Source organism: Eurypyga helias, unplaced genomic scaffold, assembly GCF_000690775.1.
Source record: "Eurypyga helias isolate BGI_N326 unplaced genomic scaffold, ASM69077v1 scaffold11456, whole genome shotgun sequence".
In the NCBI taxonomy this organism is placed as follows: domain Eukaryota; kingdom Metazoa; phylum Chordata; class Aves; order Eurypygiformes; family Eurypygidae; genus Eurypyga; species Eurypyga helias.
Genome location: NW_010258561.1, coordinates 397 through 19,189, shown reverse-complemented (window position 1 = coordinate 19,189; position 18,793 = coordinate 397). Strand labels below are relative to the sequence as shown.

The 18,793-nt window shown below is 45.3% G+C and overlaps 1 protein-coding gene across 1 annotated transcript; it reads right to left on the bottom strand.

Moving 5' to 3' along the window:
- Positions 1-1,077: 1,077 nt before the first annotated feature.
- Positions 1,078-13,113, bottom strand: CERS5 (ceramide synthase 5; the record flags this gene model as incomplete). The annotated part of the gene is made up of 9 exons (XM_010154384.1): positions 1,078-1,546; positions 4,393-4,549; positions 6,370-6,476; positions 6,762-6,890; positions 8,189-8,281; positions 8,961-9,011; positions 9,548-9,605; positions 10,562-10,692; positions 12,949-13,113. Coding segments are annotated over 9 exons (1,044 nt in total), but the record flags the coding sequence as incomplete, so codon positions are not given.
- Positions 13,114-18,793: the final 5,680 nt, after the last annotated feature.

The window sequence follows — 18,793 nt, the reverse complement described above, 5'->3', positions numbered from 1 at the left end:
GGGGAAGGGTGGAAAACAGCCCCCCCACGGCCGCCCCAAGCTGGGGGGGAGGAAATGGAGCACAATAAAAAACAACGTGAAAACTCCCGAGTTGGGTGCTGCGTGGTGCCTGCCCGAAACTGCGCAGAACGGGTCCCTGTTGATTTTTTAAACGGTGCTGCTCAGAGGCAGCGCCCGGGCCCTGCATCAGGCAGCCATACAGCTGCTCAGAATGACCGAGAAGGGGCAGACCCTGCCCTCGGTTTTGTTCTCTCAAGACAAAACATGTCAAGCAAGTTTCTGAAGCATCTTTTAATCAGAGATAAGAGTAAACAACGGTATAAAACGGTAACAACTCAAGAAGTTTCCAAGATTGCCATACGGGTCATCCATCGCCCCCAAGTACCATTGAGTAAAAAAAAAGAAGCCAAGCCTGTGGTGCAGCTGCCCTTCCAGCCCAGCGACTCCTCCACGCTGCTGCAAAGTCAGAGCAGCAACACTCTCTTCTGTCCTGGAGTACAGACCAGCAAAACTGAACCACCCCAGGTTGTGGAAAGTTACACACAGCCCACCAGTACTGGTCTGCCCTCAGCTCGAGTCCAAGCTTAGCCAACTGTTCCCCAGTAGGCATAGAAACATCTTCAACACCACAACTTGCAACAGAAAATAAAAATCTAAAAGGCGTATGTATTGTGACAGTTGTCTTAGGGGCAATAAACAACCCCATTCCCCCACTTCAGAAGGCTGTAGTCAAGGCTTCAGAGGGGCTTGCAGCACCAAAGTAGGCCGCGAACGCTGGCCTGGTCCCTCGTGACAGCAGAGACAACACTACAACCTCCTTCGCTTACGGCACCCCACGGCAGGTTAGAATGCCGCCTCTGTCGCAGCACTGCCCCGTGCAAAGCTTGGCTGTAGGCCAGAGCGCTCACAGCAGGGCAGAGAAGTGTCTGCTACAGCCAGGGTAGCCTGGATGGAACCGCAGGGCCCTGCGTTCTCCATGCTCGAGCGGCTTCTGGAGTGCATCGAGGAGATGAACCTGCGCTGGAGCGGACCGCCACAGACGTGGCACCGTAACCCTCCTGCGGCTGGCAGCCAGCCGAGTCCAAACTTGTTCCTCCTTGAGTTGATCCTAGTAAAAACCAGTTTGTGACAAAGATACCTCTGCAAATATCGGTGGGACTAAGATTTAAGTACAAAATGGCTTAAAGAGAAATCTGCAGCGTTGTTTGTGTCCCAGCCATTGGCTTTATCCCTTCTGTCCTGCAAAGCCTCTGACTGGTCTCGTTTGTGCCCGTTTCCGATTTGCTGGAGGTTTCTGGGGAAGGGGTATCTTGATTAAAGATCACTTGGGAATGTGGAGCTCAACACAGCTAGATATTTAAAGATAAGTTCGTGTTTGCTCAAGGCCACAGCCTTACTCCTCTTCTGTCCACTGGCCACTAGCCACGTGGCCGTTAATGCGGTTGGAGCCGTTACTCGAAGTGCTGAAAACTCCTTTTGTGCTGTTCGAAGTCACCTCCTCCTCTTCAGAGCTGCTCTCTACGTCACTGCGGTCGTCTTTTGATACCTACACATTTCAGATGAAGTTTGGCAGTGGAAAGGGGAGAAGGGAAGTTAAAAGATTCACCAAAACCAGTATTTAGAAGGCTGTGCCCATGTGATTAGCTTAGTGCATTTACATGTGAATCACTCCAGACTCACAAGGAGGAACTTGTCATCACATACAGAATGCAAGATGCAGACACAGCCAAGGACAAAATGGAAATACGAGTTCCGTTTTCCAAATACTCTGCATCTGTGAAAGCACTACACCTTTCTTGCTCTCGCCAGAGCAGAGGCCACTATAGATCTTTGTTTGTTCTTGTCTTCCAATTTTTTGTTTATCCAGATTGGTTAAAAGGCCACTTTTCCAAACAACAAGTTTGTTTTGAATCAAAAAACTCCTCACAGCACAAACCTCAGTGGGCGTAATGACCAAAACACACACATCTATCAGTTTGAATTTGGTCCTACAGGGAGCAGCTTTTGACGTCTTAAAGAGTTGTCAGGTTACTGTTTGCACACAGTGCTTCCATTTTCACAGCTCGTGGTTCACACACAAACTCTCATTTAGGAGCAAAAAGCCTGTTTGGGCAGTGGCTGTAGAAAAACAGACAATGGTCTAATCCAGATGCCCGTTCAGGAACAGAAGGAGCATCTCAGCCCAGAGGCCTAGATCTGTTTCACAGAGTTACGCCTTTAGTTAAAAGCCCTGACTGCAAATCCAGCTGCATTTGGTTTGTACGTGGGATTTTGAGCCTTTGGAAGCAGATCCAGGCACGCTTTGCTGCCGGCTGCTCCCAGTGCCGCAGGAGGGCACTGTCCCAGCACCGCAGAGCCAACCGCACCAGAAGGTGAAGGGAAAGGATCGCAAGCCCGGCCCTAACTGCAAATAAGCACCTCGGTCGGTGGCGGGGTGCCAGAGCCATAAACTCACCCGTGCCGAGCAGCGACTGCCTGAATGGCCCGTGCTTTGCATAGCCCGAGGCAGGCTCCCCACACTTCTGCCTCCGCAACTAATAGCCCTCATTGACTTAATGTGCGAGCGCTTTGCAGCTAGCACCTTCCCGAGGATTTCAGGGTTTCCTTCCCCTCTGCCTGCTTTGAGTCAGGGTTATCCAACAGCACCAGGCAGGAAGGTTTTGAAATCAAGGGAAGATCTGGCAGAAAGCCAGGTAAAAGTTAATGATCTCCAGGGTTGGTTTTGACAGGCCTGCTGGATGCACTGGCTTCTGTCTGTTGCCAGAACTTTTGCTCTCTTTCCCCACTCTCCTGCTACGGTGGAAGTTCAGAGGGTCGCTGGAAGGAAACAGAAATCCCTTGAAAGTTTTCCCATCATCTGGGGGACATGTGACTGTTCCACCCCTCTCTGCAAAAAGCACTAAATTCCTCCCGTCCTTTTCCACTCCGCAGGGTTAATGAGCACTAGAGACCCATGTCGGCGTCTCTGCGGGCTATAAAAGCAGCAAGGTGAAGGTCATGCAGCCAGCTGACAGCAGATAAGAGCAAAGCCTAGGACACCGCTTTAACCTTTGGAAAGAGCTGCATTTTAGCATGCTATCAGAACCAGCAGAGAAACATTTTCAGAGAAGGCACCAGCCATCTAAAGCCCCAAGAGCACAGCTATGCTTCTGTCTTCCCCTTCAAACAGACACGGCTGTGTTTCAGTGAACAAAGAGAAGCACAGGTCACACTTACATGCAAAGGATGAAACTGTCCAGCTCCAATCTGGCACAGAGAAAAGGAGAAAAGAATGAAGAAGACAGAGCTTAGAGTCCTTTCTCTGGCTAGGTCACCTGGACAGGAGAGAACCAAGGAAAGGAAAAAGATGTAGACCTCAGGATACAGAAACAGCTGCAGACAGAAAATAAGACATTTGCAGTAGCAGCTGTGGGGAACAGATGAAAAGATCATGTGCATACTCTGAAACATGCCTTCCCCTGACAATCACTGCCACAGACAACTACGATATAAATATTTTCCAAGGTTACATTCCATGTGTGGGAGCAGCTAAGAAGTAAAACACAAAGTAGAGCCATGACAGCAACTCAGATCAGAATAGCAAATATCTGCAGAAGAAGGCATTTGTGCTATGAAAGCTGTTGCTGCCTGGTAGCTGCAAAGGAAGTGGTTTCTTTTGATGGGTAGGCTGGGTGTCAAATTAGTTCCTAGACTGGCCTGCCCTGTCTCATGCTACCTTTTTGCTTGGCAACAGAGCTTGCAGCCACAAGTCAGCACTGTTCACTCCTAGGGCAGTATCCGTTGCTAAGCAGCTGCTGTAGGTTCAACCCTCCCTCTCCCTGAGACTCCCCACACAAATCAAAATTAGAATACTCAGAATTGACGCTAGACTGCACCCCACCAGCCCAGCAAACTCCACTGGGTTTCTGATAACCCCTTCTCTGCAGGCTGCAGCTCAACACCTGGCCTGCGCTGACCGCAAGAACCCTGTGTCAGCGCTAACAAGTGGCAAACGCATAACCCTCATCACATCCCAAGAACCAGCTGAAGTTGGAAGGTTGGGAAACATCCCATATGATTGCTGAAAAAAGAGCCTACCACCACCTTAAACTCCAGACAAAGCACGTAAGAAGCCTGTCATCACCACTGTTATTACCATAGCTGAATGTACTGGAAAATGGTGTTATGTCCCTGCACAACCAGAACAGAGAGGGAAGCATCCCTGCCTCTGGACATGCCTGGCACCTCAGGTGTCAGAGCAACCATGGTAAAAGACCTACCGTTCTACAAAGGGCTCCTCATGCGAGTCCCCCAAGCACTAGGACCAGCCCTCACTGAAGGGCCCAGCTCCTCATGGTCACTGAAACAGGGCTCGTGGGAAAGAGGACCCCCAGCAGTCACCAGCAATCTTACCTTTCCCCGCACGAGGGCCTTGTAGGCAGTGCGAATGATGAGATAAGACCAGATGATATGCAAGATCTGCAAGGTTATCAAAAGCCCGTTGAATAGCCACCATGAAGGATAAGGACCAATCAACTCCCAGCTTTCAAACAGGGTTGTATTCAAAATCCTAAAAGAGATGCAGAAACACATTACAGAGCGGCTGTGCCGGTAACGTGGCTTCCAGCTCTAAATTAAGAGGACTGGCCAGATGCACAACAGTTTGTATCTCATTTAGGCATCTGTTGCTTTGCTCCTGTCAGAACGGCAATGCAGCTAGTCTCTTGCCAGAGTTAGGAGACAGACTGAAGCTAATTAGAAACATTTGAACTGAGCAACAAACAGGAGAAGATGTGAATGTTCTGCAATTTGGTTACACATACAGACCTGCTGCCAATTTCCTTCTCAAAAGCATGAGCATTTATAATAACTGTACAGGAAGTGATGTCAAGCTGCATTGGTCATCAAAACAACCGTTAACACATTCATACTTGGGCAGTCTTCACTCGTATTTAAGGATCAGGAAGGAATTTTGTTCCCAGTTCCCTGCCTGTGCACTATCCTCTTCCCTCAGATTTTTATAGATTCCTCCTGCCAACTGGAGGACTAGAAACTGCTTTATGGACAAAGCTTTGTGCTTGCTTTCATTACTGTTTAGCTGTTCTCGTTGCTGGGAGTTACTGCCAGTACTGAAAGTAATTTAATAAACACTTTGGATTTTATGAAGTAAAGAGGTAATGGAGAGACCTTCACAGATGTCACTGATTTCACACAGCTTTTAACGCTTCACAAGAAAAACAAGCCTTTCAGAGAACCACTCAAGTCCCCCAAAATGCAGCTACAGAAACATCTGACTCATAGCCAGTTTATGGATGAATTAAACACAATTCCAGAAGTCTGATGATGTTTTATACAGCTAATTAGGGAAGAGAATATACGTGAAGTGAAATAGCATAGGGCCTGCAATGCTACCACAAGCTTGCCAGATTTCTCTGCAGAGGAATTACATTACAGCCAGTGGAAAATCCATTAAAGATGTACAGGACTGCTGAGCAACAGCGTGATGCAAGAGCATCACCTCACGTCAGACAATAGTAATAAAACCAGTGACAACTCTCTCATCTGTCCCTCGAAGAAGCCTATGAAGCCAGGAGAATTAAAGCTCTTCCTTAGCCAGACTCCTTTCATGCATTTAGTGGAAAGCACGCAAGAGCTTTAATTGCAACGGTGATATCGAAGTGTGAGTATTGTTTCTTCCTGAGAGAACGGGCATACAAGCTGTCCGTTGCCTAGGAAATACATACGTGCAGTAAGACTGAAATAAACTGACTGATAATCGGGTGAAACCACATTTTCACCTCTCTTTCAACAGAAGCAAGAAGTGGATAGCAGCCCATCAACAGAAGAGCCTCACCAAGCCTGACCCACGGGGGTGAGAGGGAATCTCATTATAGAATGATTAGCAACAAGTACTTAGCCAGGGCTTTACCTCCCAAGAAACCAAATACCTATATTTGAGTCTCTGAACAATCACGGCACAAGGACAGGATACAAGTGTCCTAAGAATTCAGAAACTGCAACGATGACTAAGCTAGATACTCAAAAATCAAATTTGTAACTATTTCCAAAACTTCTTAAGAGAAGCAAACAACCCTTCAAGTGTTTCAGAGCAGATTCCGGCTGACTTGGCTCCAGCTAATAAGCACTGTCATCACTCTGCAGTAGGAAGAGAGGGGCCAGCTGTGCATTAGGATTCTAGTTGCTTTTCACGCTCCCTCAGCTGACTGCTGAGAGGTTTCTAGCTGAACATACTGCTCCAAACAGTGCTTGGGTTGTCCGCAACTTCAGGCTGCCTTGGGGGGCAGACCGGAATGCTTGAAAGAAGCCTAAATACACAGGCTTTTGCTTAAGGGATTGCAAGAACAAGACCTTGCAGCTCAAGGTTCTTACCAGAAAGGATAAATGCCCAGCCGTGTAACAATGAATACAACGCCGAAGAGCATGAAGAAAGCATCACACAGACGTTGGTACTTGGCATAATTGGCTAGCTTTGCAGCCTAAAAGAGACAAGAAACACGAGAATATTATTCCTTTTGTGCATTTGTGTAATTACCAGGCTTTAGAGCTTCAAAAACCCTCAAGCCATCACATTTGTAAGGAGTTTGGAACATTTAGGGATTATTCTCAGCACTAAAGCAGTTATGAGGAAAAGCTGACAAGGCAGGATCAGCAGCCTAAGTTTTATGACATATTTAATGCAGTTTATCAAGAACGGGAAAGTCAGCTTGCTCCCCTGAGACCACAGCAGCATTAGGTACGCAAAGATTTGAAGGACGACTCACCTCTAAAAGGAAATCTGACGCGTCGTGGAGGCACAGCACCAGAGTTCCCACCCGCACCATATTATTCATGTAAGAGAACGTAATGAGTCCAATTGTAGCCAAATGATGGACGAACATGATCAGGAAGTCCTGGAAACAGGAGAAACATAAATGACTGAGGACTCGTTGGCTGTCAAACAAACAGAAAGGTTTGGAACGGAGCCACAAAACTGACTAACTGGGGTCACAGGAGTACTTCAGTTCAGAGTGACTCCACAGCTCATCACACATCACCCATCATCACAAAGGGTTCCAGAAAGGTCTCTCCAAGCATGTGCGCTCCCGTGAAGTCAGAACTCCGCATACACAGGCACAGCACAGTCTCTGTGGCGCACACACATGTCTGCAGACCCCACTGAAGAGATTGGCAGTACAACATATGGGCCCTTATTTTTGGTTCCTTTTCATTTTTCAGTCATTCTGCTAGTCCTTTCAGCTCTTGGCACAGATTGTAAGTATAAGGCTGTTACTGTTGTCAGTGTGCTAAAGCCTCCCAGAGCACAGCAGGCACAGAACAGCAAGAATTAGGCCACTTCCTTCAACAAACGTTTCCAGTGCACATCCACTCAGGGCTGGTTTCCAGTTTAGCCCCCTGGGTACAACACTCCTGCGGCAGCGTACCTTCTTCTTGCAGCGGGGGATGTACTCCGCTTCGTTCAAGTACAAAATGAAACATTACGAACAGGATCACAGACACGGTTAATCACCCCCTTTCTGCAGCTCCAAGATAATTCTGTAGTGCCTCACCTGCTAGTGTTTCAGTACAGAAAAACACCCCAGGCATGCTTTTCTTTTTGAACATTCGGTGCAAGAACGGGGAGAATTTGCTACTTTGCAGTTTGCGTAACAGCAGCAATAAACCATGATTTACTACAAACTGTTTTCCAACAGCAACAATAAGCCAAATCCTAGAAGGCAGCACAACAGAATCAGATTCCGGGGATCGTGACCAGTCACCATTCTGCTACATGAACAGATGAAAAATTACTTTCAAATCCCCCTCTGTTACTGCTTTAGTGTTTGCCATCTTCTCACCCTGCTCAGCAAGGCACTGCTTTGGGCATCTCACTTCCATGTTTTCTTGCAAGCCTTCTAATTAAGTCTATTTTTACACAACGATTTGATAACTTTTCATTGGGAGGTATTGAGTGATTCTGTTCTTTCCTTCTGGAGGGTGAAAGGGACACTCAAGGATATACCAGGCTTGCTCCTCCCTCTTCCCCAGGACTGGGTATTGATTACAGGAGGAGGTAGGCTGCACAAAGATGTGAATGAGGAAGAAAATACAGTTACTACTATGCTTTAGCTTTACTGGCCAGGGACACTTACATTTTTTGTTAGTCCTATTTATTTAGCAAACTGGTTAGTGCAATTCCAGTTAATCTCACCTTCCGTTTAATGTCTGTAAACTGAGAAAACATGAGAGACCAATAGAAGGCCAGCTCCAAGATATAGTAATAATAAAGCCTGGATGCTAGAGGCTGGAAAACAAACAAAGATAGCACAGTTAGAAGACAAAGTACTTTAAAATTTACATTAAAATCTACTTCTTCCTTTCCATCCCACTCTGTTCTCCAGAATGCTGGAAGCACAAGTTAAAAGATCCAGAATTACGGTTTAGTTAAAACAAGCTTAAGCAACACACATCTTACTCTAGGCTTAGTCACACATACATACTAGTGTGTTTGAGCTTTGTTCAAAAGGCCTAAGATTTCCTTGTCAATATTTACAACTCGTACTGCAGCCTCCTGGATTAGGAAAACCAGGCACTGAACAGCCTGGTTGGCCGCTACACAATCCTACGTGGTGCATAACAAAGACAACACTGTAAATAAGTCACCAGTATCATTTTATGCATGGGGGCTTTTTAGCCACTTTTAATAATCTCAGCAGCAAGTGAACACAAAAATGAGCATGGACTGAATCAGTTCTATCTGAGGAAACACTGCTGATGACAAACCTAGCCAGGATCTGAAGACAAGGGGAGTAAATGTGCCTTCGGAAAGGGATGGCCATTCACTGGCTAGCATGCTTACCACACTGCAGCCTGTGCAGCATCCACACTGCACAAAACAGAGAAACACTCAAGTCTCCCAAGTTTCAATCATTAACAAAAACTGAAACAGTGCAAAAAGTTCAAATCTGGCGTTTCTCTCCCACCTGAAAAGGGTAGTTGTACCAGCACTGTCGTGTGTCCCAAAACCAGGGTGCCTAAAGGGAAAAAGATCGGTTATTACTCTATTGGGTTTTTCCTCCCCATCTTCCAATGCAGTTGGCCACTGCAGTCCCGTTTCACTAAGATTTTGTCTTGATTCTACCATTCAAGCTAGATATATTGTGAAACATCCCAGTGATTTATAATATTCTTTCCGTAGCCAAAGGCACGTTGGAAACCCAAAGAATGACCTGCAATGGAAACCCAAAGAATAATCACACAGCTCTAAGAATAATAAAGATGAATCTGTGTCCAAGAGAGAGATAAGACAAAAATACGCAGCTCTCCATAGCAAAACGTGCCCCAGTTCTGTTCCATGACAGATCTGTACAGAAGCTTTCCTGTAGCATAAAGAAGGTCTTTAATATCCTCAAATAAGGGCACATAAAGACGACTACTGCCACTAAACCTCCCTTGGTTTAAGCTAGATGCAAGCTCTTAGGGACACAGCCACTCAATTTCTTGCAGTGCAGCCCTAACCCAGCTGCATGCCACACTGAACAACAAAGAGGGGGGTGACAGATCAACTCACCGTCCAGAGAAACCGGATCCCATAAAAAAATATACTTAAATAAAATGTAAATCTCCACCTGCAAAAAGAAGCAAAAATTAAACTAGAACCAGCAATAGCTTCTGGTTAACATTTGTAACAAAAACTGGACCAACTGACAAACTCAATTCTGACGTCTGAAAAGCTTTAGCTCACCAAATGGTAATCCTACATTTGTAAACATTTCATGTACAGATAAACCCATCTAAGAGTTTTCACACCACACACTCGCTTGCATCAACAGCATGAAGTTCAGAGTGAACATGCATCATTCATATGCTTTAATACACAGTAACAAGGTAACAAGGAAAGTCATTGTTATCCCAAAGGTATCCTAATGTATGTATTTCGCCCTCTTACCTTGTGGCTTTAAGTAGACAAAACCATACTGGGAGGAAGAATTAATATGAAGAAAGTTACTGGAAAGGAAAGAAACCAGCACAGAAGAAATAAGTCAGGAAAAAAATATTCAGATGCTACTACACTATCAGAGGTAACTGGAAGCATTCAGAAAGAAACAAAGAACAACAGAATGAACTGAAATGAAAAGAACAGGAAACCCAGAAGTGCCCATATCTAAGCATATACACCCCTGTGTAAGCCTAAGGTCACTCTGCCTGGGAATAACGTAACGCTGCAGCCAGCAGACGTGCCTCCAGTGTCACTACTCAAGTTGTGCACACGTGCAGGCGTGCACGCTCACTGAAGCGCTGCCTGTGTGTTACGGACCTGGTCGGCTACCTGAGCTGCTCGCTGCTGCCAGGAGTAACTCCTGTACGTGTGTTCCAGTCTCTCACGCGCATACACAAAGTATTTTGGAACACTGAATTCTACCAAGCCCTCCAAAGTTCTGTCATTTGCTTAGGGAAGAACTTATCTTGCACCGGCCAAACCCAGGACACCAGTTTAAATTAGCTGACCACAGTTGCAGTTAGAAGAGAGAACATACTGCTGGAGCTTTAAGATGAAGCCACATCTTGGCCTCTGCACACATACATGCTCTCACAAAATTTCGTGAGGGTGGTGGGTTTGTCCTGGTTCCTCCGATGCCGAAACCAGCGCTGGATCTTTCGAACATCCCAGTCCAGCTGCTTTGACAAGCCTTCTAATCTTTTTCCATCTGGAGACTGAAGGAAAATGAAACAAATGTCATTCCTCCTACTCCTCAACTTACTTTCAGTCCGAGAACCCCACTGTACTACGGCAGAAAGGATACACAGGTCACAAAACCACACTAGGAAGGCACTACGTCCGGACTAGAAGGAACCCAACGCCACAACTTCATTCAAGTTTAACCTTCATTAGCCACTGATTACTTAATTATTCAGAATGCTTCTGGTTTAACATTTCCTCATCTATTTTGCCATTTGACAGCATCTTGTGGCAAAGGCGGCAATTGTTCTGCTTCTTAATTTGGTGCTTTTAAAATGTCCTGTCCTACCTGTTCAAACCTGTACATCAGTTGGAACAGTCCAGAACACAAGAAGATCGAAGCTGAATACGTTTAAGGATTGTTACTCACTGCAAGGTCAGGGAAACCTCAAAGTAAGAGTTGGTTTAACACAATGGATAATCGTATATTCCAAAAGGGCACTGCAGAGATGGGGTCATTTCTGGTATCAAAGCTTATGAATAAAATTAAATTTGAAAATGGAAATAATGGCAGGAAAAAGAATGTATCACTGTTCTCTGACTGGAAACTACTGGCAGTTTGTTTGTTTGAATAATGTCGTTAATGGATTTAGAAGAGCAGGCAAAGTGAAGAAAACCTGGTAACTACCTCTAAACTGGCCCAGTGGTGAGACGAGCCACGTTAGTGTCAGACCAGTGTCCTTTTAACAAGCTCTGCCAGGGAGCTCTTACAACTGAAAGATGATAAAGGCATTTTACTACTCGAGTTACATGCAAACCCAAAGAACTATGCAGAACGGTGATTTAATAGAGAATCATCAGGCTGGTCAACTGAAAAGCAAACTGGCCCAGTGGTGAGACGAGCCACGTTAGTGTCAGACCAGTGTCCTTTTAACAAGCTCTGCCAGGGAGCTCTTATAACTGAAAGATGATAAAGGCATTTTACTACTCGAGTTGCAAACCCAAAGAACTATGCAGAATGGTGATTTAATAGAGAGTCATCAGGCTGGTCAAGTGAAAAGCAAAATCATCTGTTGTTTGACTTTCAGTATTGAGACCAGGGCTGTTCTGTAACTCCATCACAGCCGAATCTCTCTCCACTTTACTAGGCTTGAACGTTTCGGGCTACCTGACACTTCTGCTTTGGAAGCGAACCTGCCTCAAAGGAGAACTCAGAGCTCCGATGTCCGAACAGCAGTGTGTTCTGTACTACCCTACATTCCGATTCTCCAAATCCACCAGCAGACACAAGCATACTGTTGTCATAAGCTAGATAAATTTTGCACGGCACTTGTCCTCAGGGGTTTCTTAAACATTAATTTCAAGGACATTCCCTGCATAAAAGTCCTCCCCACAAATGGTGTCAAATCACAGAGACTTTTCAGTTCACGCATCATTCCAAATACCTCAAAACTTTAATGTTCCCACGAGGCAAGTTTTAGTAAGGTTTTCATAGAAATTCCCTTCCATTCACTGAGCACTTTATCTCCTCCACTCAGAATGAAGTTCAGCATCACCAAATCAGAACATAAACCCTTTCAATCCGTTATCTTTAATGGAAATCTAGCATGCTATCCACGGGACAGTGCTATTTCACCATCCGCACTCACCAGAGTACAGGCAGGGTGGAATTCTGCGGTTCTGAAGTGAAGGAGCACTGTCAGCTTAAGTGAGAGAAAGGCCATGAAACGCCTACTGTCAACATTAAATGTCCTACCCTTTATCAGGGCACACTTCCATTGACTGAACATTTCCTTAAATAACCGACTTTCACTGTGACAGCCGTTGTCTCATCCCACAGCAGATGGCAAAAATAAGAGGAAGGCATTTACACAACTGGCCAATAAAACCAGCAGAGGAACAGACCTCAAGGAAAAGAGCAGCACTTTTCCAATCGAAAAGGAGAGATGCTGGGAAATTTCTTGTTAAACCAAGAATTACCACCTGTTACAGGAGTTACAATTTGGACAAAGGCAGGGAACTAAAGGAAGAAGCCTCGTACCTTTCTAAAAAGGTAACATTTTTTCATTCAAAACCAAGATTCTTCTGCACACAAAAGCACAGGTTAGCCCTAAAGAGAATCTGCTTCGCTACAAGGATACGCAGGGGCAAAGTAAAATCAGAACGAGCACAGTCGTTGTGCATGCACAGTGTGAAATGCATTTCTCTCTAACTACAACAGTGGAAGCAAAAAGGCCTCCCCCCCTTACTTACAGACTTCCATTTCGAGCAGAATTTGAAGGATGACTCACCTTCGTGATGGATGTAAACACTTTCTCTAAAATTGCATTGGGCTGGGCTCTGTGAGGTCCACTGTCCTGAATGCCAAGGTTTATGGCACACGGCTTAGCAATAAACCTGAAAGAGTTCCAAAGAGCGAGTGAGATTAAAACAAGGCACCTATTTCCCTCCTTTGCCTAAATCACAAGGACTCCGACTCGTCACCAATTGCAAACCTAGCCAAAAAGCTTCTGAAGATCTCCGCTCGCCTTCCTTAAAGAAACTTCGCAGGTGAAGTAATCTCTTTTATGAGTCCAAATGGCAACCGCCGCCCGCACATGCAGCCCACACACCGAAAATGAAAAATTAAATATTCATGTCCTCGGCTTCCGAGGATCAGAATGTGCTCCCCCAGGGCGACTTCTCATTACTGGGAAATCATCTATCACTGATAGGAGCCCTCTGTGAACATAAAGCGAGTGCCCTTCCAGCCCTGTAAGCAAAATGCATTATTTCGAGAATGCACCTCGGTGTCAGCCCAAGCCAAAGGGAAGGTCAAGGGCCACAGGTCCTAAAAGTCACACAAGTTGGGGTTTTGCTGGGGTAGATGAAGCAGCTTGTTTCCTCAGGGAGAGCGAGGAAGACATAAGAAGTCACTCAGTCTGAAAGACCCCAGACCTCAGTATTTCACTCAGCCCTGTGTGCACCGCATATGCCCAAAGCTGATCTAACACTGTGAATGTTAGAGCACAGAAGCTCTGAACATAAGCCTCATTTTGGAACTAAAACAAATACATGCACATTCAGAAATTATTGGGTTTTGCTGTACCTTTGTGCCAAAACGGGCACAGGATTCTAAGGAAAATGGACGTATGACCTGGACATGTGAATTGTTTTCTCTCCTGTGGGTGGGCAAGAGGAGGGTTTCAAGAAACAATTTTTGTCTTATTTAATCAATTACTTTGAGAGAGAGAGTGCAAAAGAACCTGTTTCTCAAAATCGATTTTAAAAAAGGACCCAACATTCACATCATTAAACCTATTTCACTTCGAAACAGCGACTGTTGCAGAGACAACTGAACGGAGACAACAAATCACACATTTAGAAGGCAAAGTGCCATCAAGCAGAAAATGCCACTTTTTCTGACCACTACATTTGTTACGACTTCTCCTTGTGTTTAAAGGGAGAAATGAGAATTCAGGAGAATGGGACTGCAAGTGTTCCAACAGCAATCATTCCTGGGAACACGTTGTTAGTACTTCAGTAACAAATGGCTGTGACTGCATTGAAGAACAGACACAGGTTGTGGGGTTTTCCCGTGGAGAAGCTACAGATCATCTCGTGACTAATCCTAAAGGAACTCCCCTGCTCTCAGCAAATGCTGAAGAAGTCGTAGAGGCTGCAGCCCCAGGTTTCACTGTCCTGCCCCATTTCTTCACGTCCTGTTCGTTTCAACAGTCACAGCTTTTAAAACAAGGGAAGGGTGATTTCCTTTCAGCTTGGCTCAAAAGGCTCACTGCTTCCTCTACATCTAGCCCGCAGCCAGAAAGCATGTCCTGATGTTAGGAAACATTGGGCTAGACCCTCATAAAAGTGTCCATCTTTACACTCTTCTTTCCTACAGGATATACCACAACAACAGCGAAGAAGTACCCATGTGCAATTACAGGATGCCAAATCTTTTTATTTCCTTTTCGGGGACACAGTGCTTACAGCTCTCTAAACAGAGAATCCTGGCCTGAAGATACTCAGTTTGGGTCAGTTGCCTCACCAGGAGAGGAAACCTAAAAAATCTACAAATCTGCACATTTGATTAATTTATTATTCAGGAAAGTCTTCTTTCGGTCTAAGAATCAGTCAAGAAGAGAATGAATGGTTAAGAAAGCTCTCGTGATCCATACAAAGTTTTCGTGTTACTCTGGAATTCAAAACCCAAAGCATCAAGGAAAGAAGAAACAGCATCACCTCAGGGAAAAAAAAATGCAGAAATAATTCACTTTGGGACTTTAAGATTGCAAAAAAACCCCTCGAAACCCAAAACTCACACTTTGCAGGAAACTATTTGAGTCACAGGCTTCCCTCACTAGAAAGCTTAGGGAAAATATACAGATGTTCCCAGAAATCAGGTGGGGGGAGGAAGTCAAAAGTAAGCCACAGACTACAGCCAGCACAAGAGTCCAGTTACTCAGTCAGGCTTGCAGGTGACCAAAGACCATACCAAAACCCCACCTCAAACATTTCTAGGTGCACAATAGACAAGTCTCTGCTCTTGTGAGACCCCACCTGCAGTTTTGCATCCAGCTGTGGAGCCCCCAACATCAGAAGGATATAGACCGGTTGGAGAGAGTCCAGAGGAGGCCCCGGAGATGCTCTGAGGGCTGGAGCCCCTCTGCCATGGGGACAGGCTGGGAGAGTTGGGGGGTTCAGCCTGGAGAAGGGAAGCTCCGGGGAGACGTTATAGCACCTTCCAGTGCCTGGGGGGACTACAAAGAAGCTGGGGGGGACTTTTTCCAAGGGCCTGTAGTGACAGGACAAGGGGAACGGGTTTAAATGGAAAGCAGGGAGGTTTAGATTAGGTATCAGGAAGGAATTCTTCCCGCAGAGGGTGGGAGCACTGGGCCAGGTTGCCCAGAGAAGCTGTGGATGCCCCATCCCTGGGAGTGTCCAAGGACAGGCTAGATGAGGCTTGGGGAAACCTCGGCTATGGAAGGGGTCCCTGCCCATGGCAGGGGGTGGGACTGGAACTTTAAGGTCCCTTCCAACCCAAACCATTCTATAGTTCTGTGATTCCAAGGCACATCAACAGAAGAAAGGAAAGCAGTCCCAGGAACGGGAAGGAGCGAGGATAGCAGCAATGGATTTCATTACTTAAGGAAGTCTAACCCAGTGTGTAGATTCTCTAACTCTCATGCAGTGGGACTGCAAACAACTGTCCTTCCGCAGGGCTTCTGACCAGCCACACCAGGCGCCTTCACCTGGGCTGGGCAGGGCTGGCTCACACTCACGAGTCCACCAAACAGTCACAGTCCAATTGGCTGACCAGTTACTACCCTGTAGGGGGAACATGAAACGAAAGATCAATCCTGCTGTCAGCCAGAGAAATACCAAGATGACATTTCCTTAGGTGTCCATTAAGGGCATTCACACTTAAAACCTTTGTGGCATTTTACAATTTTGGCTCCAGAACAGGTTTTCAGGTGTGCAATTTTCACAGTTACCCGCAGAGAAAAAAATCCTGCACAGTAATAGCACTTAAGCACCAAAAGAAAAGGCTGTACAGACTGTAGAATTTCCGTTCCTGGGGATATTCAAAACTGAACAACATAAGACCATAAACAATCTGACAACTGAAACGTTGGCCTTGCTTTGAGGATTGGACAAGGTGACCTCCAGAGAGCTGCTTTAATCTAAATTATTTTATGATCCCACAGAAATCTTAACTGCAGCAACTATTCCCAAGGTCAGCCTACTGCCACACCTTCCCAGCAAGGAAGGGTCATCACATAAATACTTGTGTTAAACCCACGAGGAGAGACGCCTTCAGAAAAGTGTAAGTCCTATCTTCCAAGCGACCTTTCCCACACTAGTTATTGAGAGAGATCGATTTTGAAGCCAACACCGGTTTTCACGTACACAGATCTGTATGTTGTTACAAGTATTTCTCAGGCATGCTGTACTTCACAAACCCGAAGGCAGAATCCTTCATGGAACATTCAAGTTTGGCTGATAACTCCCTATTACCGCTCTGAAAAGGAAGAACAATCCGCAGAACAGTAAGATTTCTGAAGTATGCACTCAGAGTTCATCTTTCCATAACCTCTCATTTCACTGGGTGAAGATTAAACCACCCCAAGTCCACAACTATCCCTATTTTTCCAGATACACCTGATGAAGTAACATCTAAAAGCCCCTTTTCTTCCCCCTACAAGCTGCCAATCCTCAGACCTGTAGAGTAACAGGTAATCTGTTACTTAAGGGTATTCCAGTGTGATTATAAACACATCCTGTGAATAACAGGCTCCAGGCTTTTGCAGATATCTGGGAATTAATTTTTTTGTGTGCCTGCAGTGGGACAAGGAGAAACAACAGCAAGTACAACAAAGAAAAAAACAAACCCAAAACCCCAAACCTAACTTGTAGGCAGAATTCCTTCTTTATCTTGCCTGAACAGAAAAACCACCCCCCTGCAACTGAGTCAGAATGTTACCTTCCTCTACAAGTCTTGCCTCATCTCTACAGTCACATACTTCCCACAGACAGTCAGCCTAATGAATATATTACTGGCATCGTGATGGAAAGGTTAATTTATAGGAGCATTCACTAACAGAAATGTGTGTCAGCATTGCAAGCGTCAGCGTCACAAAAGCACTTCCTCACACTGAAGATCTACTGCAAAAGGAGAAAGAAAAGAGAAATCAAGAGAGGCTAAACTGAAAGCGCTGCAGGAGCATAGAATTCAAGTTCTGAGTCATCAAGTCCAATTGCCAATTGTGTGTCAAAGAAGGTATTTGACACAATCACCCCCAAAGCCTCAATCAGGGTATATGCACAATGGGATTTTATTAAGACAAATCTGAGCTTTTATGACACGTTCAACTTGGCAGGAGGAAAGAGAAAATCACTGCTTAAAGAATACAGCCTTTTAAAACAAACATACTAGAAACTGCCCTGGATGTTGCTCTCACGATCTGCCTTCACTTCAGGATGCCACCACAGAGACGCACAGCAAAAACACCGTTAAAAACGGGAACTACCCTCTCAGGAACCCAGCCACGGTCTCTTGTTTGTACTGTGTAGGCGGAGGCCTTAATTTGTCATTTGACTCCTCCCTAAATTAACACTGCAAAAGAAATTTCACAAAACAGGTAGATGTTATCAGGATAAAGTAACTGCCACCAGGACCGTCTTACTAGGTGTGGTAGGATGTCTCTCTCCTAAAATCTCATACTGCAGAGTCAGGAGAATGTTTGCATTTCTCCCCAGACTAAGACACCTGGACCAAACAGGGCTTGGAAAGTGAGAAGACCTTCCTACAATACCCCTTTCAGGGGTTATCGTTGTCTCTCACAACTTCCTTTCCTTGTCTGCTGGCAAGCGTAGATGTCTGGCCAAGACTAGCAGTAGCATGCCAAGCTGAGATGAGATTTTAGTGCTGCCACGTGTGTTCCTGGGTCCTCTGCACCAATTTCAACTGCCAGTAGTTTTGTGAAGCTGCTTTTTTGTGTGTGTGTGTGTGTGTGGTGTCAAAAGAGAAGGTGGAAGAAAAAAGAGCCTCTCAAATTTCTCTCCTACTCTACTGACCTGCTTCATTTTTCTCCAGTTTGTCTTTTTACTTCATTCTAGTCCTCACTTTTTAATTTCTGAAAGCTCAAAAAAAAAAATCCACACTTCTCACAAAACCCACAAACAAAACCAACTTGATTCCTACTCACCGTAGACCTGCAGCCCTTTTCATGCTTAGAAATACTTCTGTTCTTTTAATGTGAAAATTTAAATCAATCTCCAATGAACTATCTGAACAGGAAGACAAAGTGTCTTGGTCTGCTTCACCTAACGGTTTTCTTAAGTAAGCCGCTTTACTAATTAGTATCTCTGTCACCCACACAGTCTGCTCTGCATGTGGCTGTAAGAGATATTACACTGTGGAAAGGATAAACCTCTGCCCCAGGGAAGAGTTAGCACCCCATGTTTATGGATACTCAAGTGAATGAGAAATACCCTGTTACACCTGTTTACGGGCAGATACCATGAGCTGCGTGCACTTCCGGCATGCCCGACAGGCAGGGGATCCACAAGTTGTTTAATAATATACTAGGCCATGTGAACAAGCCCTATTTCCTCATCCAGGAACTCGCAAGGGAAGTTCAATAAAGGCAG